Below are 27500 nucleotides of genomic sequence, written 5' to 3'. Positions count from 1 at the left end.
TAGTCGAGAACGCTACCGCTGCACTGCGCAGAAAGAGAAATCTTTCCACATTCGTGTAATTGGTCTAAAGTTTCATGCCACATCAATAATATTCTGTTATTGTGCTGCCGTGTATTTATATTCATCCTCACATTAAGTATGACTTCCCCATCCACCCTTTGTTTCCACCTTTTGGGATCCCTCATGGCAAGCCGCCAGGCAGGGACTCCTCCACCCAGGGTTGTCTCTGACAGAGACAACCTGATGAGCAGGATCATCCTGTGGGAAGCGAGCCAAGTGGCCGTATAGCCTGAGTTGGCGATCCTAGATTGTGCAGGTAACAGGTCCTGTACCAGTCTCACGGTGCAACCGTTGGTTAGACACATGGTCCTGCCAACATTATCCCATGATCCGGTGCAAGGACCTATTACAAAAGGCATCAAGATGAGACTCCAGGGCACTGGATAATGTCCAGGTTTCACTATTGTATAGCAAAACTGGCATTATCAGGGCCTTGAAAACCTGTAGCTTGGTCCTTCTGCACAGGTACCGGCACCTCCAAATACTCTTGTCGAGAGAGTTCATGACCCCTGCTGCCAGGCCAATCCGTCTGCTGACTTCCTGGTCTGACAGCATAGAGTTATGAACTGCACTACCACGGTATGTAAAGCTCTCTGTGACCAATGTTCTTGCTGCAAGCACGTACCGACCGAGCAGGTTCTGCTAGCAAGTCCCCAAAGTCCTGGATCTTGGTCTTGGCCCAGGAGACCTCTAGACCCAAAGGCTTCGCTTCATTACTAAATGCATTCAGAGCCCCCACTAGGGTTTCCAAAGACAGAATAGCAACATCATCGGCAAAGCCACGGTCTGTAACCTTAATATTGCCCAGTGTTGCTCCACAATGACTTTGAACAGTAGCTCTGCCCAGTATCCAGTCCATCCAAGTATTAAAAAATGTTGGTACAAGAGCACAGCCTTCCTTCACTCCTGGACTAAAAAGAAAGAAGCTTGACAGGCCCCCACCATACTTTACAGCACTTTCAGTACCAGTATACAGGCTTGCTATTAGTTCAATAGATTTAGTTTTAATTCCATTTGTTACAAGGGATATTCTTTGTTGTGACATGCTGTCTGTTTTATTTTGCCCAAATCTCCCCCTGTGTGCAAGGAATGGATAGGGTTACCATTCACTGGCAGGTCTGCAAGATTGCTAGACCAGCACCTTACCGCTGTGTCAGCACAGCACACAAAAGATACCTGAACAATAATCCTTGTTGGAATTCCTCTCAGGATCTCCCAGAGTGATTCCCAATGCACCGTATCGAACGTCTTCTTGAGGTCGATGTAGGCTGCAAGTAGCCCACGTCCGAACTCACGACGGCGCTCTACAGTGACTCGAAGCGCAAGGATACGGTCTATTGTGGACTTGCCAGGAGTAAATCCAGAATGCCCCAGCCTCTGATGCCTCAGTAGGTGGTCTCTAATACGTCTCAGAAGGATATGGGCAAGAGCCTTGCCTGGTACACTGAACAGTGTGATACCTCAGTGATTGCTGCAGTCCCATCGGTCCCCCTTCCAGAGAGGGATGACCACACCCCTCAACAGGTCAGGGGGAACGGTACCGGACCGCCAGATGGCAGCCAGGACAGCATGCAACCCCCGTGCCATAGGTTCACCACCAGCCTTTAACAATTCAGCTGGGATGCCGCAAATACCCGCTGCTTTACCACTCTTCAGCTTGGAGATCGCCCCCTCCCCCAACTTCAGTTAGGTCCTCGCTAATGGGTGGATCCGGCAGCGGAATCACGACACTACCCGCATCCAAGTTAACTGTTGGGAGGTTCAACCTGATACAACTGCTCAAAATACTCAGCCCAACGTTCGTGCACCACAACAGGATCTGAGACAATCTTGCCACCTACTAAGCGAACTGCAGTCACCTGTGAAGAGGTCTTGGAATTCAACTTTCTCAGGACCTGGTATGCAGGACGAAAGTCATTTATTAAGAAATGGCCTTCGACCTCCTCTGCAAGACTCCTAATAAACTGTTGCTTGTTCCTTCTTAACAGAGACCGAGTTCTGCGCACCTGGATACTCTTTAAGCTTTCATTTTTCCTGTTTGGAAGGGAATCACATGAAATTCTTTTTAAGGGAAAATAGCATTTATTGATATATATTAGATTCACATTTCTGTGAATATGTTTTATGGATCACTTTTTCAATGATTAGGTCTTGGCCGGTAAGAAGGGGTAGGTCTATACAAAGGTGTAGGATGGTATGAAGGGGTGGTGTGGTATGAAGGGGTAGGATGGTATGAAGGGGTGGTGTGGTATGAAGGGCTATGTGTAGGACGATATGAAGGGGTAGGATGGTACGAAGGTTGGTGGGCTTGGTACTGAGCCTGTCCCTCGTACGTGACCTCAGCCACGTAGCCAGAGTCGCCGTCCACGTGGTAGGTGACCTTCTGCAGGCGACCGTCGGGAAGCTGCACGTAGTAGGACCCCTGGGTGTTGTAGCCGTCGCGGGACTCCTGATGGCCATAGTCGTTGGCGGAGTAGTCGTCCTTCACGACCCAGTCGAAGTTGTACTGGGCTGGCGACTGATATGCAAAGACAACTTACGATAAAATCCGGAGAAAACGGTGAAAATATCATCTCTACACCAGTAATAATGGTGACAATTGAATGATTTAAGAGTCATTACCATAAAAGGTTTTCTCTACATAGAAACAAATGAAAGGAAGATATTCAGTGAAGAAAATTATACTTGAAATACAAACTATTATCATATGATCCAAGGCAGTTACCTGGTAGGAGGGAGGAGGAGAGTACCCGTAGGGAGGCTGTGACGGAGCGGCCAGAGAGGCAGCTGCCAGGCCCAACACGACGCTCAACTGGAACACCAGAAAGAGAATTAATTCATAGGTAACCAGGTCTTCCTTTTCTGTCAATGACATGACGAAGTGGCCAATGATTTGCATTGCCAAAACGCTTTTTCTTTTTTTCTTTCTCACCTTAAGAAACATGTTTGCTGATTTTGCTTGATATGACAAGCACTCTCATTTCTGTCTTATATACTTGGAGAAACGTGGGCGTGGCTTCCTTCGACCTTGAGGAGCACCTTAACCACGCCCTTTTTGCCGATTACTAGATCCTGATCGCATGAATGGGATGCTTGGAGAGAAAATATTGTAAAAGTCAGCGGCGGTTCCAGGATATTTGTTTTTTCTTTCTTTCTTTCTTTCTTTTGGCATTTCTAAAGTAAAGTGTATTTTAATGATTATTTCAGTGTATATGATACGCATATGATCTTTGGGAGTCCTATCCATTTTCCACCACAGGTCTGCCCCCTCGCCCCCTCCCCCCTCCTAAAGTCCTGGTTGCGCCCTCATTACATGTCAGTGTGAATCAAATGAAGTACATTGAGTTCGGGGTATTTACATCATGTCAGTTACATTTCCAAAGGGTATTTCTCGGAGGTCAATGTTCTGAAAGTCGGAAGCGTCCCGTTACCGTTTGACATGTTACCAGTGTCCCTGTCTGTCGACCTGTAGAATTAAAGCACCCAACACGACATACATAATGGCAAAATGACATACATACCTGCACAGTATACATACATACATACGTATATATATATATATATATATATATATATATATATATATATATATATATATATATATATATATGAGGAGATATATAATAAATGCACATATAACGTACATATATATATGAGTAAATATATGTGTGCATGTACGTATGTGTGTGTGTGTGTATGTGCGTGTGGGTGTGTACAAATATACAGTACATATACACACGTGTACCTGTATGTATGAGATGTAATGAAAGCACAGATTTGATATAACCTGGATTGTTTGTAAACAATTGTGTCCTTACATTACAGTACATTATGGAGTACGATTTGGTAGATATCTAGTCCAAAAGTACAGTACGGTACTTTTGTACAATACAGGTATGGGATAAAATGGCAAAATTCCTCACCGTGCTCTGTCTTGGGCTAAACCACGACCATGAAATAATGTACCATTTGTTTATTATACTGTATTGTGTGTGTGTGTGTGTATATATATATATATATATATATATATATATATATATATATATATATATATATATATGAATATATATACACAGAGTAATTGTATGTGGGGGAGGGGGGTATATGTTACCTGCATATTTATCTATATACAGTATATGTATTAATATTGCATACATCTGTTTATATATTTATGCAATATTTGATTATGGTGTTGCAAAGGTAGTATGTTGCAGCTCTGAAATCGGAGTCCACGCCCGTGCATCCCCAAATATTCTCAATTGCGCCAACGCTGCCCCGCCCGCCCACTGCAACCCTTGCCCCCGCCCACGCCCATCCCAAGGAGGCAGAATCCCACAGCATCCCCGGACACCAGCTGGCCTCAGCGAAGGACACGAACGCATCCCCGAGGCTCCGTGTGCGACGTGGAAGGAGTCCTCGCTCGCAGGCGGAGTCGCGGAGGTCGCACCTTCGAGAACTGTTTCCTTTTCGTTTTCCTCGTCGTTCGCTCTCGATTTGGCCACAAAGTCGCTGCTTCCCTTAGCCGTTCTTTGGCTGTCATTTCGTGAACTCTTTTTCTTTTTTGTATCTTTATACGTTATTTTCTCGTTAGTCTTCGAGAAGGATCATGCATGTAAACACGTATTTTTTCTTCTCTCTTTTCAAAATATCATATCCATGTGAGGGGTTATGTTGAAATAGAAATTGTATGAATATCTATTTATTTTATAAGAGGCAGTTACAAAAATATTAAATATAATATGCTTTATATGTTTTCAAATATAGCTCTTCAGTGATGAGGTCTTGGCCTGTAAGAAGGAGTAGGTCTGTACGAAGGTGTAGGGTGGTATGAAGGGGTGGTGTGGTATGAAGGGGTAGGTTTGTATGCAGGTGTAGGATGGTACGAAGGCTGGTGGGCTTGGTACTGAGCCTGTCCCTCGTACGTGACCTCGGCCACGTAGCCAGAGTCGCCGTCCACGTGGTAGGTGACCTTCTGCAGGCGACCGTCGGGAAGCTGCACGTAGTAGGACCCCTGGGTGTTGTAGCCGTCGCGGGACTCCTGGTGGCCGTAGTCGTTGGCGGAGTAGTCGTCCTTCACGACCCAGTCGAAGTTGTACTGGGCTGGAGACTGATATGTAAAGACAAATTACAATAAAATCCGGAGAAAACGGTGAAAATATCCTCTTTACACCAGTAATAATGGTGATAATTAAATGATTTAAGAGTCATTACCATAAAAAGTTTTCCCTACATAGAAACAAACGAAAGGAAGATATTCAGTGAAGTAAACAATACTTGAAATACAAACTATTACCATATGATCCAAGGCACTTACCTGGTAAGAGGGAGGAGGAGAGTACCCGTAGGGAGGCTGTGACGGAGCGGCCAGAGAGGCAGCTGCCAGGCCCAACACGACGCTCAACTGGAACACCAGAAAGAGAATTAATTCATAGGTAACCAGGTCTTCCTCTTATGTCAATGGCATGACCAAGTGGCCAATGATTCGCATTATCAAAACGCCTTTCCTTTTTTTCTTTCTCACCTTAAGAAACATGTTTGCTGATTTTGCTTGATATGACAAGCACTCTCATTTCTGTGTCTTATATACTTGGAGAAACGTGGGCGTGGCTTCCTTCGACCTTGAGGAGCACCTTAACCACGCCCATTTTTGCCGATTGCTAGATCCTGATCTTCAGCATTTCTGTGGCATTTCTGAAGCAAAGTGTATTTTAATGATGATTATTTCAGTGTATATGATACGCATATGATATTTGGGAGTCCTATCCATTTTCCACCACAGACCTGCCCCAGAGGCGGGGCTTCCATGGTGGTACAGGGGGGCACCTGCCCCCCCCCCTGAAATCTGGTTTCCCCCCCCCCCCCCCCATGGTCATTGACTCCTCGTAATGGCCCCCCTGTATCTGTAATGTGGCGGCCCCCCAGATTTATTGTTGTTACCCCCTGTGCCCCCACCAGAAAGTTTTCTGGACCCGCTCCTGACCTGCCCCCTCCCCCCCTCCTAAAATCCTGGTTACGCCCTCATTACATGTCAGTGAGAATCAAATAAAGTATATTGAGTTCGGGGTATTTACATCATATCAATTACATTTCCAAAGGGTATTTCTCGGAGGTCAGTGTTCTAGAAGTCGGAAGCGTCCCGTTACCGTTTGACATGTTACCAGTGTCACGTGTCTGTAGAATGTACAATTAAATCCCTAAGACGATGTGTGATAACATACATTCCTATGCAGTATATATATATATATATATATATATATATATATATATATATATATATATATATATATATATATGTATATATATATATATGTATGTATATTATATATATATGAGGATATATATGATAAATCCAAATATAATGTGTATATATATATATGAGTAAATACGTAAGAGTGGATGTACGTATATGTCTATATATGTATGTGTATGTGCATGTGGGTGTATACAAATATACAGTACATATACACGCGTGTACCTGTATGTATGAGATGTAATGAAAGCACAGATTTGATATAAACTGGATTATTTGTAAACAATGGTGTCCTTACATTACAGTACATTATGGAGTACGATTTGGTAGATAGCTAGTCCAAAAGTACAGTACGGTACTTTTGTACAATATAGGTATGGGATAAAATAGCAAAAATCCTCACAGTGCTCTGTATTAGGCTAAAAACACGACCATGAAATTATTGGTGTCTTTGCGGCCATAGTGAGTGCATTGGTATATCACAGAGATAATAATGTACCATTCGATTATATTGTATTGTGTATATATATAAATATATATACACAGAGTATGTGTGCGTGTGTGTGGGAGGGGGGTATATGTTGTATGCATATTTGTCTATATACAATATATGTATTAATATTGCATACATATGTTTATATATTTATGCAATATTTAATTATGGTGCTGCAAAGGTAGTATTTTGCAGCTCTGAAATCGGAGTTCACGCCCGTGCATCCCCAAATATTCTCAATTGCGCCAACACTGCCCCGCCCACCTACTGCAACCTTTGCCCCCGCCCACGCCCATCCCAAGGAGGCAGAATCCCCACAGCATCCCCGGACACCAGCTGGCCTCAGCGAAGGACACGAACGCATCCCCGAGGCTCCGTGTGCGACGTGGAAGGAGTCCTCGCTCGCAGGCGGAGTCGCGGAGGTCGCACCTTCGAGAACTGTTTCCTTTTCGTTTTCCTCGTCGTTCGCTCTCGATTTGGCCACAAAGTCGCTGTTTCCCTTAGCCGTTCTTTGGCTGTCATTTCGTGAACTCTTTTTCTTTCTTTTTTGTATCTTTAAACATTTCCTCTTTAGTCTTCATAAAGAATCATGCATGTACACATTTTTTTTCATTCTCTCTTTCTGTCATATATATCTATGTGTATAGTTCTGTTGAAGTAAACATGTTTATATCAATATATATTTATTTCATGATAGGCAGTTACAAAATGTAATATCGTTTTCATGTTTTACAAATTAGTTTTTCAGTGATGAGGTCTTGGCCTGTAAGAAGGGGTAGGTCTGTACGAAGGTGTAGGATGGTATGAAGGGGTGGTGTGGTATGAAGGGCTATGTGTAGGACGGTATGAAGGGGTAGGATGGTACGAAGGCTGGTGGGCTTGGTACTGAGCCTGTCCCTCGTACGTGACCTCGGCCACGTAGCCAGAGTCGCCGTCCACGTGGTAGGTGACCTTCTGCAGGCGACCGTCGGGAAGCTGCACGTAGTAGGACCCCTGGGTGTTGTAGCCGTCGCGGAACTCCTGGTGGCCGTAGTCGTTGGCGGAGTAGTCGTCCTTCACGATCCAGTCGAAGTTGTACTTGGCTGGAGACTGAGATGGAAAGGGCAAAGTATCCTATAGCCAAAAATGCATAGATATAAAGTTTAGCAGTAATTGAAACAAGTAAATGCCTAGATGATAATTTAATTAACGACACAAGGTCGGCTGTGAGAACAGTGTTTGAGACAGACAATATGCGATACAGGTCAAGGCAGTTACCTGGTAGGAGGGTGGAGGAGAGTACCCGTAGGGAGGCTGTGACGGAGCGGCCAGAGAGGCAGCTGCCAGGCCCAACACGACGCTCAACTGGAACATCAAAATGATAATAATAATAATAAATGAATTAAAAAATACTGATAAAATTGATAGAATGAATCAGCTTATATTGCGAAAAAGATGCCTAGATAGTGGTTGTGGATAAAGCAGTTTATATTAAAAGGATACTCTAGTAGGTTGTAAGAATATTTTTCTAACCGTAAGAAGCATATTGTTGATTTTGCTTGATAGAATGAAAAGCACTCTGCTTCTGCGTCTTATATACTTTGAGAAACGTGGGCGTGGCCTCATTTGACCTTGAGAGACGGCTAAAATGCCACGCCCACTTTGCCGGTCACTTGACCCTCATCCTATGAATGGAAACGCTACGAAAAACGAGACAGTCGGGAGAAAACGTCTAAAATATCAGTATTAGTTTCAGGATGTTTCGCAGGCAGATACACTTCAGGTCATTAATCCAGGTCAGTATGGTAGAAAAACCCACAATGCACAAACTAGATTTATTGAGGAAAGTGAGACAACATTTCGGAATCGTCCTCGATTCCATCTTCGGGTCTGAGGAGGAAAGGAGAGGAAGCGGTATAAGAGGGAAGGGAGGAGAAGCATTCTCTTCCCTTCTGCTTCTTCCCGCAGACTGGTGGAATCTTCTCTGATTAAGCTGCTGCCCAATTTCAACTTGAACAGCGGTTTTTCTCCTGCCGACAGCATCCTCGCCTCCCGTATCGTCTCCTTCCTTATGCCGGTCACCTGTCACTTTGACCGCCTGATCCTTCGACCTGCCCCGTGTCTCCCGTGGTGCTTCGTTTCCTCTCTCCACCTGACCTGACCTCCCTTCGCTTCCGTTCTCCTATCCTCACCTGCCCCGTGTTTCCCGGTGCTTCTCGCCCCTTCCCTCTTATACCGCTTCCTCTCCCTTTCCTCCTCAGCTGATTTTCTCAGGCCCGGGCGAAGCATGATTTCGCAAATCTAACTGAACTGAATTTCCTCCTCAGATCCGAAGGTGGAATCGAGGACGATTCCGAAATTATTGTCTCACTTTCCTCAATAAATCTAGTTTGTGCATTGTGGGTTTTTCTACCATAGTATCAACACGGTAGAGTGTTATTCTATTCACCAGGTCAGTATGTGAAATATATAGTCAGTTCGTGATACCTATACCACCATTATAACTTTTACATTATGTTGCACTTTTTTTTTTTTTTTACAAATAATGAATTAATTCTTGAACATGAATATCTTAAAGGTTAAGAAAGGCGCTGTCTGTATGTGTCTACAGACCATCTAGTGAAGAATTGCAGCCGATTATGTACTATGATATACAAATATGCAGTATATATATTCAAAAGATTATATGTATGTACGTTTCACACTCTCACACAGTCGTAGGTGACTTTCTGGCACAATTTGCTCTCAGAAATGGACTCAACACCTTTAGAAGATACATGACAAGCAGCCTTGATTCTTCCCGTCTGAATTCTTTCGTATTTACAACTGGCGAGCGAGTTGTGACCGCAGTCTGGATGTGATCTTCGCTGCACTTGTGGATTAGCGTAAAACGGATCAAGTTACGTTTGAGGTTGTTAAACTGAAGTCTGGCTGAGGTTTGTGACTTTAGATGTCAATAAAAGTCTTTGACGCATATCAGTGCGACTATATTTTCGCTATGGTATGTTTGTATTCATTTCGAAATTTTAAGATAGCCTTTTTGAAAGCGGAATTGCTAAAAGAAAAATAGATGAATAAGTCCAACACTCTGCATGATTTCTAGTTCAAAAGTGAGTTGGATCATAAGTAAAGGCGAAATTCTATTGGCATATCACTTATTTTGCCTTTTCTGATCTCGACGATATCTCAAGACAGGGCCTGAGATGGCTTGGCTAATGTCAAGCTCGCTTGTTATAGCATATTGTCTAGTTCAGGGTTTGGTGCAAGATGAATGGAATCAAGCCTAACTGATGCTCTTGGCACGGCAGAATAGAGTGTGTGTGTGTGTGAGTGGGTGCACATATGCTTGTGTAAAAAGAATGATCGCACTGTCCCATCGGCCCAACCTTCCTAGTTTCAGGCTACATATTGTAAAATGACCATGTTTATCCATTTGTAGACGAACATTTCTTACTTTTTCCTTCTTGTTACCGTCCTCTTTCTATAGAGATTCCGCACCTACCATATTCAGACACGAAGAACTGGACATGTAACTGGTCATGACTTTCATTGTTTCCTTAATATATCTTCTGATACATCGTGTAGATTGAGTGCACACATACAGACACATGTGTATATATATTATCTTTTTATAGATTTTTAAGTTTGTTATCAATGTATTGATATACATTATTTAATGATAGTAATTAAGTGTAGATATATATCCATTTAATTGTATGAAGATACAAAAATATATGTATAAATATGTTTAAAATTCTTTTGTAGCTTAATTGCTTAGTGATAAGTACTCCGTCTGTAAGCAGGTGTAGGATGGTAGGAAGGGGTGGTGTGGTATGAAGGGCTATGTGTAGGACGGTATGCTGGTGTAGGATGGTACGAATTGGTGGCGTGGTGGCTGGTGGGCAGTTACAAAAATAGCAAATATGGATATCGTTTTCATGTTTTACAAATCAGTTTTTCAGTGATGAGGTCTTGGCCTGTAAGAAGGGGTAGGTCTGTACGAAGGTGTAGGGTGGTATGAAGGGGTGGTGTGGTATGAAGGGCTATGTGTAGGACGGTATGAAGGTGTAGGATGGTACGAAGGCTGGTGAGCTTGGTACTGTGCCTGTCCCTCGTACGTGACCTCGGCCACGTAGCCAGAGTCGCCGTCCACGTGGTAGGTGACCTTCTGTAGGCGACCGTCGGGAAGCTGCACGTAGTAGGACCCCTGGGTGTTGTAGCCGTCGCGGGACTCCTGGTGGCCGTAGTCGTTGGCGGAGTAGTCGTCCTTCACGACCCAGTCGAAGTTGTACTGGGCTGGAGACTGAGATGGAAAGGGCAAAGTATACTATAGCCAAAATTGCATAGATATAAATTTCAGCAGTAATTGACACAGGTAAATGCCGAGATAATAATTTAATTAACGATACTTAAGGTCGGCTGTGAGAATTGTGTTTGAGACAGACACAATATGCGATACAGGTCAAGGCAGTTACCTGGTAGGAGGGAGGAGGAGAGTACCCGTAGGGAGGCTGTGACGGAGCGGCCAGAGAGGCAGCTGCCATGCCCAACACGACGCTCAACTAGACCATCAAAATAATAATAATAAATAAGTAAATAAAGATACTGATAATATTGATAGAATGAATCAGCTTATGTTGCGAAAAAGATGCCTAGATAGTGGTTGTGGATAAAGCAGTTTATATTAAAAAGATACTCTAGTAGGTTGTAAGAATATTTTTCTAACCGTAAGAAGCATATTGTTGATTTTGCTTGATAGAATGAAAAGCACTCTGCTTCTGCATCTTATATACTTCGAGAAACGTGGGCGTGGCCTCATTGACCTTGAGAGACGGCTAAAATGCCACGCCCACTTTGCCGGTCACTTGACTCATCCTATGAATGGAAACGCTACGAAAAACGAGACAGTCGGGAGAAAACGTCTAAAATATCAGTATTAGTTTCAGGATGTTTCGCAGGCAGATACACTTCAGGTCAGTTAATCCAGGTCAGTATGGTAGAAAAACCCACAATGCACAAACTAGATTTATTGAGGAAAGTGAGACAACATTTCGGAATCGTCCTCGATTCCATCTTCGGGTCTGAGGAGGAAAGGGAGAAGAAGCGGTATAAGAGGGAAAGGAGGAGAAGCATTCTCTTCCCTTCTGCTTCTTCCCGCAGACTGGTGGAATCTTCTCTGATTAAGCTGCCGCCCAATTTCAACTTGAACAGCGGTTTTTCTCCTGCCGACAGCCTCCTCGCTTCCCACATCCTTCGTCTCTTTCCTTATGCCGGTCACCCGGCACTTTGACCGCCTTTACATTATGTTGCACTTTTTTTTTTATTTTTTTATTTTTTTTTATTTTTTACAAATAATGAATTAATTCTTGAACATGAACATCTTAAAGGGTAAGAAAGGCGCTGCTTGTATGTGTCTACAGACCATCTAGTGAAGAATTGCAGCCGATTATGTGCTATGATATACATATATGCAGTATATATATATTCAAAATATTATATGTATGGACGTTTCGCACTCTTTCACACAGTCCTAGGCGACTTTCCGGCACAATTTGCTCTCAGAAATGGACTCAACACCTTTAGAAAGGTACATGACAAGCAGCCTTGATTCTCCCCGTCTGAATTCTTTCGTATTTACAACTGGGGAGCGAGTTGTGACCGCAGTCTGGATGTGATCTTCGCTGCACTTGTGGATTGGCGTAAAATGGATCAAGTTACGTTTGAGGTTGTTAAACTGAAGTCTGGATGAGGTTTGTGACTTCATAAGTCAATAAAAGTCATTGATGCATATCAGTGCGACTATATTTTCGCTATGTTATTCTTGTATTCACTTCGAAATTTTAAGATAACCTTTTTTGAAAGCGGAATTGCTAAAAGCAAAATAGATCAATAAGTCCAACACTCTACATATTTATAGTTTAAAAGTGAGCTGAATCATAAGCAAAGGCGTAATTCTATTGGCATATCACTTATTTTGTCTTTTCTGATCTCGACGATATCTCAAGACAGGGCCTGAGATGGCTTGGCTAAAGTCAAGCTCGCTTGTTATAGCATATTGTCTAAGCTCAGGGTTTGGTGCAAGATGAATGGAATCAAGCCTAACTGATGCTCTTGGCACGGCAGAATAGAGTGTGTGTGTTTGTGAGTGTGCGGGTATATGCATGCTCGTGTAAAAAGAATGATCGCACTGTCCCATCAGCTCAAACCTTCCTAGTTTTAGGCTACATATTGTAAAATGACCATATTTATCCATTCGTATACGAACATTTCTTACTTTTTCTTACTTCTTGTTATCGTTCTCTTTCTACAGAGATTCCCTAACAGCCATGCTCAGACACGAAGAACTGGACATATAACTGTTCCTACCTTTCATTGTTTCCTTAATATATCTTCTGACACATCATGTAGGTTGAGTACACACATGCAGACGCACATGTGTATATATTATCTTTTCTAGATTTTTTTTTTCCGTTTATATACTATAGGTTTGTTATCAATGAAAATGTGTTGATATACATTCATTTAATGGAAGTAATTAAGTGTAGAGATATATCCATTTAACTGTATGAAGATACAAAAATATATGTATAAATACTTTTTATATGTTTAAAATTCTTTTGTAGCTTAATTGCTTAGTGATAAGTACTCGGTCTGTAAGCAGGTGGTAGGAAGGGGTGGTGTGGTATGAAGGGCTATGTGTAGGACGGTATGCTGGTGTAGGATGGTACGAATGGGTGGCGTGGTGGCTGGTGGGCAGTTACAAAAATAGCAAATATGGATATCGTTTTGATGTTTTACAAAGTAGTTTTTCAGTGATGAGGTCTTGGCCTGTAAGAAGGGGTAGGTCTGTACGAAGGTGTAGGATGGTATGAAGGGGTGGTGTGGTATGAGGGGCTATGTGTAGGACGGTATGAAGGGGTAGGGTGGTACGAAGGCTGGTGGGCTGGGTACTGAGCCTGTCCCTCGTAGGTGACCTCGGCCACGTAGCCAGAGTCGCCGTCCACGTGGTAGGTGACCTTCTGCAGGCGACCGTCGGGAAGCTGCACGTAGTAGGACCCCTGGGTGTTGTAGCCGTCGCGGGACTCCTGGTGGCCGTAGTCGTTGGCGGAGTAGTCGTCCCTCACGACCCAGTCGAAGTTGTACTGAGCTGGAGTCTGATATGCAAAGACAACTTACAATATAATCCGGAGAAAACGGTGAAAATATAATCTTTACACCAGTAATAATGGTGATAATTGAATGGTTTAAGAGTCATTACCATAAAAAGCTTTCTCTACATAGAAACAAACGAAAGGAAGTTATTCAGAGCAGTGAAGGAAATGATACCTGAAATACAAACTATTACCATATGATCCAAGGCACTTACCTGGTAAGAGGGAGGAGGAGAGTACCCGTAGGGAGGCTGTGACGGAGCGGCCAGAGAGGCAGCTGCCAGGCCCAACACGACGCTCAACTGGAACACCAGAAAGAGAATTAATTCATAGGTAACCAGGTCTTCCTTTTCTGTCAATGACATGACGGTGGCCAATGATTTGCATTGCCAAAACGCTTTTTCTTTTTTTCTCACCTTAAGAAACATGTTTGCTGATTTTGCTTGATATGAAAGCATTCTCATTTCTGTGTCTTATATACTTGGAGAAACGTGGGCGTGGCTTCCTTCGACCTTGAGGAGCACCATAACCACGCCTATTTTGCCTATTACTAGATCCTGATCGCATGAATGGGATACTTGGAGAGAAAATATTGTATAAGTCAGCGGCGGTTCCAGGATATTTATTTTCCTTTTTCTTTTATTTTCTTTTATTTTTTTTTTCATTTATTTATTATTATTTTTATTTTTATTTTATTTATTATTATTATTATTATTATTATTATTATATATATATATATTTTTTTTTGGGGGGGGGGGGGTATTTCTGTGGCATTCTGAAGTAAAGTGTATTTTAATGATGATTATTTCAGTGTATATGATACGCATATGATCTTTGGGAATCCTATCCCTTTTCCACTACAGTTCTGCCCCCTCCCCCCTCCTAAAATCCTGGTTGCGCCCTCATTACATGTCAGTGAGAATCAAATGAAGTACATTGAGTTCGGGGTATTTACATCATATCAATTACATTTCCAAAGGGTATTTCTCGGAGGTCAATGTTCTGAAAGTCGGAAGCGTCCCGTTACCGTTTGACATGTTACCAGTGTCACGTGTCTGTAGACCTGTAGAATTAAATCACCCAACACGACATATATAATGACAAAATGACATACATACCTACGCAGTATGCATATATATATATATATATATATATATATATATATATATATATATATATATATATATATATATATATATATGAGGATATATATAATAAATGCACATATAATGTACATTTATATATGAGTAAATATATGTGTGCATGTACGTATGTGTGTGTGTGTGTGTATGTGCGTGTGGCTGTGTACAAATATACAGTACATATACACACATGTACCTGTATGTATGAGATGTAATGAAAGCAAATATTTGAAATAAACTGGATTATTTGTAAACAATTGTGTTCTAACATTACAGTACATTATGGAGTACGATATCTAGTCCAAAAGTACAGTACGGTACTTTTGTACAATACAGGTATGGGATAAAATGGCAAAATTCCTCACCGTGCTCTGTCTTGGGCTAAAACACGACCATGAAATAATGTACCATTCGATTATTATACTGTATTGTATATATATATATATATATATATATATATATATATATATATATATATATATATATATATATATATGAATATATATACACAGAGTAATTGTATTTGCGGGGGGGGGGTATATGTTACATGCATATTTGTCTATATACAGTATATGTAATAATATTGCATGCATCTGTTTATATATTTATGCAATATTTGATTATGGTGCTGCAAAGGTAGTATGTTGCAGTTCTGAAATCGGAGTCCACGCCCGTGCATCCCCAAATATTCTCAATTGCGCCAATACTGTCCCGCCCGCCTACTGAAACCCTTGCCCCCGCCCACGCCCATCCCAAGGAGGCAGAATCCCCACAGCATCCCCGGACACCAGCTGGCTCCGTGTACGACGTGGAAGGAGTAGAATTAAATCACCCAAGACGATGTGTGATGACATACGCTGCCCCGCCCGCCTACTGCAACCCTTGCCCCCGCCCACGCCCATCCCAAGGAGGCAGAATCCCCACAGCATCCCCGGACACCAGCTGGCCTCAGCGAAGGACACGAACGCATCCCCGAGGCTCCGTGTGCGACGTGGAAGGAGTCCTCGCTCGCAGGCGGAGTCGCGGAGGTCGCACCTTCGAGAACTGTTTCCTTTTCGTTTTCCTCGTCGTTCGCTCTCGATTTGGCCACAAAGTCGCTGTTTCCCTTAGCCGTTCTTTGGCTGTTATTTCGTGAACTTTTTTTCTTTCTTTTTTGTATCTTTAAACATTTCCTTTTTAGTCTTCATAAAGGATCATGCATGTACACATTTTTTTTCATTCTCTCTTTCTGTCATATATATCTATGTGTATAGTTCTGTTGAAGTAAACATGTTTATATCAATATATATTTATTTCATGATAGGCAGTTACAAAATGTAATATCGTTTTCATGTTTTACAAATTAGTTTTTCAGTGATGAGGTCTTGGCCTGTAAGAAGGGGTAGGTCTGTACGAAGGTGTAGGATGGTATGAAGGGGTGGTGTGGTATGAAGGGCTTTGTGTAGGACGGTATGAAGGGGTAGGATGGTACGAAGGCTGGTGGGCTTGGTACTGAGCCTGTCCCTCGTACGTGACCTCGGCCACGTAGCCAGAGTCGCCGTCCACGTGGTAGGTGACCTTCTGCAGGCGACCGTCGGGAAGCTGCACGTAGTAGGACCCCTGGGTGTTGTAGCCGTCGCTGGACTCCTGGTGGCCGTAGTCGTTGGCGGAGTAGTCGTCCTTCACGACCCAGTCGAAGTTGTACTGAGCTGGTGACTAATGTGCAACGGTAAATTAAGTAACAAAAGAGTGAAAATATTTTTATAATAGTCATAATACTGAGGCATTACTATGATAATTCTATACAAAAATGGCTAATGATGAGATATGAAGAACAGTAAAGAAAATGATGTTTGTAATACAAATTATTATATGGTACAAGGCAGTTAGTTACCTGGTAGGAGGGGGGAGGAGAGTACCCGTAGGGAGGCTGTGACGGAGCGGCCAGAGAGGCAGCTGCCAGGCCCAACACGACGCTCAACTGGAACACCAGAAAGAGAATTGATTCATAGTTAATAAAGTCTTCTTGTACTGAGAATGGCATGACGAAGTGGCCAGTGATTCGTATTCCAAGATGCTTTTTTATTTGTCTGAAACTGAAACACCAGAAAACAAAATCCATAATTAAGTCTTGTAATGTCATAACTTGAAGTGAGCAATAACTTGTATTACCAAAACCTATTTTTTCTTTCTCACCTTAAGAAACATGTTTGTTGATTTTGCTTGCTATGACAAGCACTCTCATCCCTGTGTCTTATATACTACGAGAAACGTGGGCGTGGCTTCCTTTGACCCTGAGGAGCAACACAGCCACGCCCATTTTTGCCGCTTGCCAGATACTGATCGTATGAATTAAAACACGAGGAAAAAATGTGAATTTGTGACGGATCTTGGATTTTCTTATATTATTTTTATTTTTCTTATTTTCATTCTATTATTATTATTAATATTCTATTCCGATGGCACTTTTAAAGTATTTGGAGGCAAAATGTGGTGCGTTTATGATAGTTCCTTCAGTTCACACGTTAGTTGGAATACCTATTTTCCACCAGATTTCCCCTCCCCGGAAGATCTTGGTTGCGCTCCTCCAGTAGGAAGTGAGAATCAAAGTACATTGAGTTCGGGGAATTTACATCATGTCAGTATTGCCATTTCCACTTGGGTGTTTCTCCATTTCTAAAAGCTGGAAATGTCCCCTAACATTCATCCTTACTTTCGGACATGTATTGCCGGTGTCATGTCTCTATAGACCTGTACACACATCACTCATGACGATGTGTGATGATATACACATACATATTTAATATATGTTTATATTAGTGAATGTATAAGTATACACACATATAAGTACACACACACACATATATATTTATACATATAAACATGTGTGACTGTATGTGTGTGTGAGATGTAATGAGAGGAAATCTGAAATTAACGGAAATATTTGTAAGCAGTGGTGGCATTACGGTACAGAACGTTACGGAGTATGGTGCGGTACGATTGTCATCAGGCCAAGACTATGATACAAAACTATGGTGCGGTTCACTTAAAGCATGGGAAAAATAGCAACATTCCCAACCGTGCCGTAAAGTTCCATATGCTAAATGATCATTCAGACAAATTAGTACCTTTGCAACCATAGTGAGTGCATTAGTAGATCACGAATACAGTATAATGGACCATTCATTTAGCACTATAAGGTATTATATACACATACATACAGGTGCGCGCACACACACATATATACCTACACACATATGAGTATGTTGCTTATGGTACGACAAAGGCCCATGGTGCAGCTGAGAAATCACCCAGGCACCCTCGCCCGCGGACTGCCACCGGTGCCCCCGCCCACGCCCATCCCAAGGAGGCAGACTCATCCCAGCATCCCCGGACGCCAGCTGGCCTCAGCGAAGGAGGCGAAGGCACCCCCGGGGCAAAGTGCACCACTGGGAAGGATTCTTAGCTGCGGGCGGAAGTCACGGCGATCGCGGCAGGAAGAGCGCTGTTCGTGTGCTCGTCCGTGTCCTTTGACCGTTCTTTGACAGGGGTTTCCTGAATTTGTTTTTTTCTTTTGCCACTTTTGACGCTATTTGCTTGTCAGTCTTTGTAAAGGATCATGCATCCATGCATACACATTTATGTACATATGTTTTTTTTCAAGTATGTTAGTTTGTTTTCTAATGATGTACCGTATTTACGTGAGGTGTTATTTTGAATTAAAATTGCATGTATCAATATATATATATATATATATATATATATATATATATATATATATATATATATATATATATATATATATATATACATTTTATAGGTAGTTACTTAAATAGCAAATATAGATATAGTTAACAAATTAGTTTTTTTTTTTCAGTGATGCGGCCTTGGCCTGTAAGAAGGAGTAGGTCTGTACTGAGCCTGTCCCTCGTACGTGACCTCGGCCACGTAGCCAGAGTCGCCGTCCACGTGGTAGGTGACCTTCTGCAGGCGACCGTCGGGAAGCTGCACGTAGTAGGACCCCTGGGTGTTGTAGCCGTCGCGGGACTCCTGGTGGCCGTAGTCGTTGGCGGAGTAGTCGTCCTTCACGACCCAGTCGAAGTTGTACTGAGCTGGTGATTAATAAGCAACGATAAATTAAGTAACAAAAGAGTGAAAATATTTGTATAATAGTCATAATACTAATTATAATTTAAGAGACATTACTATGATAATTCTATACAAAAATGGCTAATGATGAGATATGAAGAACAGTAAAGAAAATGATGCTTGTGATGCAAATTATTATATGGCACAAGGCAGTTACCTGGTAGGAGGGGGGAGGAGAGTACCCGTAGGGAGGCTGTGACGGAGCGGCCAGAGAGGCAGCTGCCAGGCCCAACACGACGCCCAACTGGAAAAAAAAGAAAGATCGCACTGTCCCATCAGCTCAAACCTTCCTAATTTTAGGCTGCATATTGTAAAATGACCATATTTATCCATTTGCAGACGAACATTTCTTACTTTTTCCTTCTTGTTATCGTTCTCTTTCTACAGAGATTCCGTACCTGTCATTTTAGACACGAAGAACTCGACATATAACTGGTCATAACTTTCATTGTTTCCTTAATATATCTTCTGATACATCATGTAGGTTGAGTACACATGCAGACACGTATATATATTATCTTTTCTAGATTGTTTCTGATTATATACTATAGGTTTGTTATCAATGAAAATGTGTTGATATACATTCATTTATTGACAATAATTAAGTGTAGATATGTATCCATTTAACTGTATGAAGATACAAAAATATATGTATATATACTCTTTATATGTTTAAAATTCTTTTGTAGCTTAATTGCTTAGTGATAAGTACTCGGTCTGTAAGCAGGTGTAGGATGGTAGGAAGGGATGGTGTGGTACTCCGCCTGCGACGTGGAAGGAGTAGAATTAAATCACCCAAGACGATGTGTGATGACATACGCTGCCCCGCCCGCCTACTGCAACCCTTGCCCCCGCCCACGCCCATCCCAAGGAGGCACAATCCCCACAGCATCCCCGGACACCAGCTGGCCTCAGCGAAGGACACGAACGCATCCCCGAGGCTCCGTGTGCGACGTGGAAGGAGTCCTCGCTCGCAGGCGGAGTCGCGGAGGTCGCACCTTCGAGAACGGTTTCCTTTTCGTTTTCCTCGTCGTTCGCTCTCGATTTGGCCACAAAGTCGCTGTTTCCATTAGCCGTTCTTTGGCTGTCATATCGTGAACTCTTTTTCTTTTTTGTATCTTTATACGTTATTTTCTCGTTAGTCTTCGAGAAGGATCATGCATGTAAACACGTATTTTTCTTCTCTCTTTTTCAAAATATCATATCCATGTGAGGAGTTATGTTGAAATAGAAATTGTATGAATATCTATTTATTTTATAAGAGGCAGTTACAAAAATATTAAATATAATATGCTTTATATGTTTTCAAATATAGCTCTTCAGTGATGAGGTCTTGGCCTGTAAGAAGGGGTAGGTCTGTACGAAGGTGTAGGGTGGTATGAAGGGGTGGTGTGGTATGAAGGGGTAGGTTTGTATGCAGGTGTAGGATGGTATGAAGGCTGGTGGGCTTGGTACTGAGCCTGTCCCTCGTACGTGACCTCGGCCACGTAGCCAGAGTCGCCGTCCACGTGGTAGGTGACCTTCTGCAGGCGACCGTCGGGAAGCTGCACGTAGTAGGACCCCTGGGTGTTGTAGCCGTCGCGGGACTCCTGGTGGCCGTAGTCGTTGGCGGAGTAGTCGTCCTTCACGACCCAGTCGAAGTTGTACTGAGCTGGAGACTGATATGGAAAGACAAGTTGCAATAAAATCCGGAGAAAACGGTGAAAATATCATCTTTGCACCAGTAATAATGATGATAATTGAATGGTTTAAGAGTCATTACCATAAAAGGTTTTCCCTACATAGAAACAAACGAAAGATATTCAGTGAAGTAAATGATACTTGAAATACAAACTATTATCATATGATCCAAGGCACTTACCTGGTAAGAGGGAGGAGGAGAGTACCCGTAGGGAGGCTGTGACGGAGCGGCCAGAGAGGCAGCTGCCAGGCCCAACACGACGCTCAACTGGAACACCAGAAAGAGAATTAATTCATAGGTAACCAGGTCTTCCTTTTCTGTCAATGACATGACGAAGTGGCCAATGATTTGCATTGCCAAAACGCTTTTTCTTATTTTCTTTCTCACCTTAAGAAACATGTTTGCTGATTTTGCTTGATATGAAAGCACTCTCATTTCTGTGTCTTATATACTTGGAGAAACGTGGGCGTGGCTTCCTTCGACCTTGAGGAGCACCATAACCACGCCCTTTTTGCCGATTACTAGATCCTGATCGCATGAATGGGATGCTTGGAGAGAAAATATTGTATAAGTCAGCGGCGGTTCCAGGATATTTATTTTCCTTTTTCTTTTATTTTCTTTTATTTATTTATTTATTTATTTATTATCATTTTTATTATTTTTATTTTTATTTTATTATTATTATTATTATTATCATTTTTTTTTTTTGGGGGGGGGGGGGTATTTCTGTGGCATTTCTGAAGCAAAGTGTATTTTAATGATGATTATTTCAGTGTATATGATACGCATATGATCTTTGGGAATCCTATCCCTTTTCCACCAGTTCTGCCCCCTCCCCCCCTCCCCCCTCCTAAAGTCCTGGTTACGCCCTCATTAAGTGTCAGTGTGAATCAAATGAAGTACATTGAGTTCGGGGTATTTAAATCATATCAATTGCATTTCCAAATGTTATTTCTCGGAGGTCAATGTTCTGAAAGTCGGAAGCGTCCCGTTACCGTTTGACGTGTTACCAGTGTCACGTGTCTGTAGACCTGTAGAATTAAATCACCCAAGACGATGTGTGATGACATACATACCTATGCAGTATATATATATATATATATATATATATATATATATATATATATATATATATATATATGTATATATATTTATATACATACGTACATATATATATATATATATATATATATATATATATATATATATATATATATATATATATATGTATATATATATGTATATATATATATATATATATATATATATATATATATATATATATATATATATATATATATATGAGGAGATACATGATAAATGCACATGTAATGTGCATATATATATGAGTAAATACGTATGTGTTCATGTACGTATGTGTGTCTATATATGTGTGTGTGTGTGTGTATGTGCGTGTGGGTGTATACAAATATACAGTATATATAGACACGTGTACCTGTATGTATGAGATGTAATGAAAGCAAAGATTTGATATAAACTGGATTATTTGTAAACAATTGTGTCCTTACATTACAGTACATTATGGAATACGATTTGGTAGATATCTAGTCCAAAAGTACAGTACGGTACTTTTCTGCAATACAGGTATGGGACAAAATAGCAAAATTCCTCCCCGTGCTCTGTCTTGGGCTAAAAACACGACCATGAAAATATTGGTGTCTTTGCGGCCATATATTAGAGATAATAATGTACCATTTGATTATTATACTGTATTGTATATATATATATATATATATATATATATATATATATATATATATATATATATATATATATATATATATATATAAATATATATACATAGAGTATGTGTGCGTGTGTGTGGGAGGGGGGGGTATATGATGTATGCATATTTGTCTATATACAGTATATGTATTAATATTGTATACATATGTTTATATATTCATGCAATATTTGATTATGGTGCTGCAAAGGTAGTATGTCGCAGCTCTGAAATCGGAGTCCACGCCCGTGCATCCCCAAATATTCTCAATTGCGCCAACGCTGCCCCGCCCGCCCACTGCAACCCTTGCCCCCGCCCACGTCCATCCCAAGGAGGCAGAATCCCCACAGCATCCCCGGACACCAGCTGGCCTCAGCGAAGGACACGAACGCATCCCCGTGGCTCCGTGTGCGACGTGGAAGGAGTCCTCGCTCGCAGGCGGAGTCGCGGAGGTCGCACCTTCGAGAACTTTTTCCCTTTTCGTTTTCCTCGTCGTTCGCTCTCGATTTGGCCACAAAGTCATTGTTTCCCTTAGCCGTTCTTTGGCTGTCATTTCGTGAACCTTTTTTCTTTCTTTTTTGTATCTTTAAACATTTCCTTTTTAGTCTTCATAAAGGATCATGCATGTACACATTTTTTATCATTCTCTCTTTCTGTCATATATATCTATGTGTATAGTTTTGTTGAAGTAAAAAATTATATATCAATATATATTTATTTCATGATAGGCAGTTACAAAACAGCAAACATGGATATAGTTTTCATGTTTTACAAATTAGTTTTTCAGTGATGAGGTCTTGGCCTGTAAGAAGGGGTAGGTCTGTACGAAGGTGTAGGATGGTATGAAGGGGTGGTGTGGTATGAAGGGCTATGTGTAGGACGGTATGAAGGGGTAGGATGGTACGAAGGTTGGTGGGCTTGGTACTGAGCCTGACCCTCGTACGTGACCTCGGCCACGTAGCCAGAGTCGCCGTCGACTTGGTAGGTGACCTTCTGCAGGCGACCGTCGGGAAGCTGCACGTAGTAGGACCCCTGGGTGTTGTAGCCGTCGCGGGACTCCTGGTGGCCGTAGTCGTTGGCGGAGTAGTCGTCCTTCACGACCCAGTCGAAGTTGTACTGAGCTGGAGACTAATAAGCAACGATAAATTAAATAAGAAAAGATTTAAAATATTTTTACAGTAGTCATAATACTAATCATATGGTTTAAGAGGCATTACTATGATAGTTCTATACAAAAACGGTTAATGATGTGATATAAAGAGCAGTAAAGAAAATGATGCTTGTAATACAAATTATTATATGGTACAAGGCAGTTAGTTACCTGGTAGGAGGGAGGAGGAGAGTACCCGTAGGGAGGCTGTGACGGAGCGGCCAGAGAGGCAGCTGCCAGGCCCAACACGACGCTCAACTGGAACACCAGAAAGAGAATTGATTCACAGTTAATAAAGTCTTCTTGTACTGTGAATGGCATGACGAAGTGGCCAGTGATTTGTATCCCAAAAAGCTTTTTTTATTTTTCTGAAACTGAAATACCAGAAAACAAAATCCATAGTTGTCTTGTAATGTGATAACTTGCAGAAGTGACCAGTAACTTGTATTACCAAAACGTATTTTTTTCTCTCTCACCTTAAGAAACATGTTTGCTGATTTTGCTTGTTATGACAAGCACTCTCATCCCTGTGTCTTATATACTCCGAGAAACGTGGGCGTGGCTTCCTTCGACCCTGAGAAGCAACACAGCCACGCCCATTTTTGCCGCTTGCCAGATCCTGATCGCATGAATGTAAATGCGAGGGGAAACAATGTGACTTTGTGACGAATCTTGGATTTCTTTATTTTTATTATTATTATTATTATTATTTTTTATGATTATTGCTTGTATTATTATTATATTAATTATTATTTTATTCCGATGGCAATTTTCAAGTTTTTTGAAGCAAAGTGTGGTGCGTTTATGATAGTTCCTTCAGTTCACACGCTAGTTGGAATACCTATTTTCCACCAGATTTCCCCTCCCCGGAAGATCTTGGTTGCGCTCCTCCAATAGGAAGTGAAAATCAAAGTACATTGAGTTCGGGGAATTTACATCATGCCAGTATTGCCATTTCCACTTGGGTATTTCTCCATTTCTAAAAGCTGGAAACGTCCCCTAACATTCATCCTTACCGTCGGACATGTATTGCCGATGTCATGTCTCTATAGACCTGTACACACACATCACTCATGACGATGTGTGATAATATACACATGCATATGTAGTATATGTTTATATTAGTGAATATATAAGTATACACAGATATAAGTACACACACACACATATTTATACATATAAACATGTGCGACTGTATGTAAGTGTGAGATGTAATGAGAGAAAATCTGAAATTAACTGAAATATTTGTAAGCAATGGTGGCATTACGGTACAGAACGTTACGGAGTATGGTACGGTACGATTGTTATCAGGCCAAGATTATGATACAAAACCATCATACGGTTCACTTAAAGCATGGAAAAAATAGCAACATTCCCAACCGTGCCGTAAAGAACCTTATGCTAATGAGCATACAGACAAATTAGTACCTTTGCAACCATAGTGAGTGCATTAGTAGATCACGAATAAAGTATAATGGACCATTCATTTAGTACTATAAGGCATATACACATACATACGCGTGCGCACACACACACATATATACCTACACATATGAGTCTGTTGCTTATGGTACGACAAAGGCCCATGGTGCAGCTGAGAAATCGCCCAGGCACCCTCGCCCGCGGACTGCCACCGGTGCCCCCCGCCCACGCCCATCCCAAGGAGGCAGACTCATCCCAGCATCCCCGGACGCCAGCTGGCCGGCCCCAGCGAAGGAGGCGAAGGCATCCCCCGGGGCAAAGTGCACCACTGGGAAGGATTCTCAGCTGCGGGCGGAAGTCGCGGCGATCGCGGCAGGAAGAGCGCTGTTCGTGTGCTCGTCCGTGTCCTTTGACCGTTCTTTGACAGGGGTTTCCTGAATTTGTGTTTTTCTTTTGCTACTTTCGACGCCATTTTCTTGCCAGTCTTTGTAAAGGATCATGCATCCATGCATACACATTTATGTAAATATGTTTTTTTTTTCAAGTATGTTAGTTTGTTTTCTAATGATGTACTGTATTTATGCGAGGTGTTATTTTGAATTAAAATTGCATGTATCAATATATATTTATTACATAGGTAGCTACTTAAATAGGAAATATGGATATGGTTTAAATGATTAACAAATTAGTTTTTCAGTGATGAGGTCTTGGCCTGTAAGAAGGGGTAGGTCTGTACGAAGGTGTAGGATGGTATGAAGGGGTGGTGTGGTATGAAGGGGTAGGATGGTATGAAGGCGTAGGATGGTACGAAGGCTGGTGGGCTGGGTACTGAGCCTGTCCCTCGTATGTGACCTCAGCCACGTAGCCAGAGTCGCCGTCCACGTGGTAGGTGACTTTCTGCAGGCGACCGTCGGGAAGCTGCACGTAGTAGGACCCCTGGGTGTTGTAGCCGTCGCGGGACTCCTGGTGGCCGTAGTCGTTGGCGGAGTAGTCGTCCTTCACGACCCAGTCGAAGTTGTACTGAGCTGGAGACTGAGATGGAAAGGGCAAAGTTTGCTTTAGAAATGGAAATGCATAGGCATAAAGTTTAGCAGTAATTGACACAGGTAAATACCTAGATAATTGTTTAGTTAACGACACTTAAGGTCGGCCATGAGAACAGTGGGATTGCCATTTGAACGCGGGACAGCAAGATTGCTAGACGAGAACGCTACCGCTGCACCGCGCAGAAATCTTGCCACATTCGTGTATTTGGTCTAATGTTTCATGTCACGTCAACAATATTCTGTGTTATTGTGCTGCCGTATATTTATATTCATCCTCACATTAAGTATGACTTCATATCACAGAATATTTCCGATATGAATTCAAGGGTATTTTCGTGATTTCAATACATTTCATCTTCTCACTAAGTATGATTTCAGATCCTTATATATATTTATTGACACAAATCGATTCATACTTGCATGATATTCTATGAATAATCTCCCTGTACATTTTATCTTTACTCTCCCTCTCTTACGAGTAGCGTCCATGCCTTTCAAACTCTACTCTTAGAACACGACGGGGAAGATGTGCTGGTTTTTGCCTCTTTGTTATTTGTATTTTCGCGTTCTTAATACTCTTTAGGCTTTCCTTTTTCCTGCTTGGAAGGGAATTACATGAAATTCTCTTTAAGGGAAAATAGCATTTATTGATATATATTAGATTTATGTTAGGCGATTCCAAAAAATGGGGATTGTAAATGAAATTCACCTTTATGTGAATATGTTTTATGTATCACTTTTTCAATTATGTCTTGGCCGGTAAGAAGGTGTAGGTCTATACGAAGGTGTAGGATGGTATGAAGGGGTGGTATGGTATGAAGGGCTATGTGTAGGACGGTATGAAGGCGTAGGATGGTACGAAGGCTGGTGGGTTTGGTACTGAGCCTGTCCCTCGTACGTGACCTCGGCCACGTAGCCAGAGTCGCCGTCCACGTGGTAGGTGACCTTCTGCAGGCGACCGTCGGGAAGCTGCACGTAGTAGGACCCCTGGGTGTTGTAGCCGTCGCGGGACTCCTGGTGGCCGTAGTCGTTGGCGGAGTAGTCGTCCTTCACGACCCAGTCGAAGTTGTACTGAGCTGGGGACTGATATGGAAAGACAAGTTGCAATAAAATCCTGAGAAAACGGTGAAAATATAATCTTTGCACTAGTAATAATGATAATTGAATGGTTTAAGAGTCATTGCCATAAAAAGCTTTCTCTACATAGAAACAAACGAAAGGAAGTTATTCAGAGCAGTGAAGGAAATGATACCT

The 27500-nt window shown here is 41.9% G+C and overlaps 10 protein-coding genes across 12 annotated transcripts in view; all 10 read right to left on the bottom strand.

Annotated features, from left to right (window-relative positions):
- Window positions 1-2140: 2140 nt before the first annotated feature.
- On the bottom strand, window positions 2141-3011 carry LOC138859973 (cuticle protein 7-like). Of its 2 annotated transcripts, XM_070116542.1 has the most exons (3): window positions 2993-3011; window positions 2786-2872; window positions 2142-2578 (listed from the first exon to the last, which is right to left on the bottom strand). In XM_070116542.1, exons 1-3 carry the CDS (start codon window positions 3002-3004, stop codon window positions 2198-2200), a joined length of 480 nt encoding a protein of 159 aa, XP_069972643.1. In that variant the 5' UTR covers window positions 3005-3011; the 3' UTR covers window positions 2142-2197. The 2 variants fall into 2 exon arrangements, with proteins under 2 accessions (XP_069972642.1, XP_069972643.1); XM_070116541.1 differs by lacking the exon at window positions 2993-3011 and having other exon boundaries at window positions 2141-2578; window positions 2786-2984.
- Window positions 3012-4764: 1753 nt separating this feature from the next.
- LOC138859974 (cuticle protein 7-like) lies at window positions 4765-5609 on the bottom strand. The gene is made up of 3 exons (XM_070116545.1): window positions 5582-5609; window positions 5375-5461; window positions 4765-5167 (listed from the first exon to the last, which is right to left on the bottom strand). The coding sequence occupies exons 1-3, from the start codon at window positions 5591-5593 to the stop codon at window positions 4829-4831; spliced, it is 438 nt and encodes a 145-aa protein (XP_069972646.1). The 5' UTR covers window positions 5594-5609; the 3' UTR covers window positions 4765-4828.
- A 1881-nt stretch (window positions 5610-7490) lies between these two features.
- LOC113813898 (cuticle protein 7-like) lies at window positions 7491-8385 on the bottom strand. Its single transcript, XM_070116543.1, has 3 exons — window positions 8316-8385; window positions 8061-8147; window positions 7491-7892 (listed from the first exon to the last, which is right to left on the bottom strand). The coding sequence occupies exons 1-3, from the start codon at window positions 8325-8327 to the stop codon at window positions 7548-7550; spliced, it is 444 nt and encodes a 147-aa protein (XP_069972644.1). The 5' UTR covers window positions 8328-8385; the 3' UTR covers window positions 7491-7547.
- Window positions 8386-10480: 2095 nt separating this feature from the next.
- LOC113829418 (cuticle protein 7-like) lies at window positions 10481-14313 on the bottom strand. Of its 2 annotated transcripts, XM_070116537.1 has the most exons (3): window positions 11509-11528; window positions 11258-11344; window positions 10492-11085 (listed from the first exon to the last, which is right to left on the bottom strand). In XM_070116537.1, exons 1-3 carry the CDS (start codon window positions 11518-11520, stop codon window positions 10741-10743), a joined length of 444 nt encoding a protein of 147 aa, XP_069972638.1. In that variant the 5' UTR covers window positions 11521-11528; the 3' UTR covers window positions 10492-10740. The 2 variants fall into 2 exon arrangements, with proteins under 2 accessions (XP_069972637.1, XP_069972638.1); XM_070116536.1 differs by lacking the exons at window positions 11258-11344; window positions 11509-11528 and adding an exon at window positions 14149-14313 and having other exon boundaries at window positions 10481-11085.
- Window positions 13450-14130, bottom strand: LOC138859934 (pro-resilin-like). The gene is made up of 2 exons (XM_070116443.1): window positions 14122-14130; window positions 13450-13936 (listed from the first exon to the last, which is right to left on the bottom strand). Exons 1-2 carry the CDS (start codon window positions 14128-14130, stop codon window positions 13592-13594), a joined length of 354 nt encoding a protein of 117 aa, XP_069972544.1. The 3' UTR covers window positions 13450-13591.
- A 2048-nt stretch (window positions 14314-16361) lies between the features above and the next one.
- LOC113813906 (cuticle protein 7-like) lies at window positions 16362-17272 on the bottom strand. The gene is made up of 3 exons (XM_070116538.1): window positions 17251-17272; window positions 16949-17035; window positions 16362-16770 (listed from the first exon to the last, which is right to left on the bottom strand). Exons 1-3 carry the CDS (start codon window positions 17260-17262, stop codon window positions 16426-16428), a joined length of 444 nt encoding a protein of 147 aa, XP_069972639.1. The 5' UTR covers window positions 17263-17272; the 3' UTR covers window positions 16362-16425.
- Window positions 17273-20450: 3178 nt separating this feature from the next.
- On the bottom strand, window positions 20451-21299 carry LOC138859971 (cuticle protein 7-like). The gene is made up of 3 exons (XM_070116529.1): window positions 21272-21299; window positions 21065-21151; window positions 20451-20861 (listed from the first exon to the last, which is right to left on the bottom strand). The coding sequence occupies exons 1-3, from the start codon at window positions 21281-21283 to the stop codon at window positions 20523-20525; spliced, it is 438 nt and encodes a 145-aa protein (XP_069972630.1). The 5' UTR covers window positions 21284-21299; the 3' UTR covers window positions 20451-20522.
- A 2039-nt stretch (window positions 21300-23338) lies between these two features.
- Window positions 23339-24282, bottom strand: LOC138859970 (cuticle protein 7-like). The gene is made up of 3 exons (XM_070116528.1): window positions 24255-24282; window positions 23950-24036; window positions 23339-23756 (listed from the first exon to the last, which is right to left on the bottom strand). The coding sequence occupies exons 1-3, from the start codon at window positions 24264-24266 to the stop codon at window positions 23412-23414; spliced, it is 444 nt and encodes a 147-aa protein (XP_069972629.1). The 5' UTR covers window positions 24267-24282; the 3' UTR covers window positions 23339-23411.
- Window positions 24283-25893: 1611 nt separating this feature from the next.
- On the bottom strand, window positions 25894-26668 carry LOC138860029 (pro-resilin-like). Its single transcript, XM_070116820.1, has 2 exons — window positions 26663-26668; window positions 25894-26256 (listed from the first exon to the last, which is right to left on the bottom strand). Exons 1-2 carry the CDS (start codon window positions 26666-26668, stop codon window positions 25894-25896), a joined length of 369 nt encoding a protein of 122 aa, XP_069972921.1.
- Window positions 26669-26873: 205 nt separating this feature from the next.
- The window catches only part of LOC113829419 (cuticle protein 7-like), a 3876-nt gene continuing 3249 nt past the window's right edge, over window positions 26874-27500 (bottom strand). Inside the window, exon 2 of the mRNA XM_070116819.1 lies at window positions 26874-27360. Within this exon, the coding sequence (XP_069972920.1) occupies window positions 26988-27360 (373 nt within the window). The 3' untranslated portion in view covers window positions 26874-26987. The remainder of the gene's footprint in view (window positions 27361-27500) is intronic.

The sequence above is a fragment of the Penaeus vannamei genome, chromosome 39 (genome assembly GCF_042767895.1).
Source record: "Penaeus vannamei isolate JL-2024 chromosome 39, ASM4276789v1, whole genome shotgun sequence".
NCBI classification, from domain to species: domain Eukaryota; kingdom Metazoa; phylum Arthropoda; class Malacostraca; order Decapoda; family Penaeidae; genus Penaeus; species Penaeus vannamei.
Note: the sequence above shows the minus strand (reverse complement) of the source record. Positions and strands in the feature narration are given on the sequence as shown.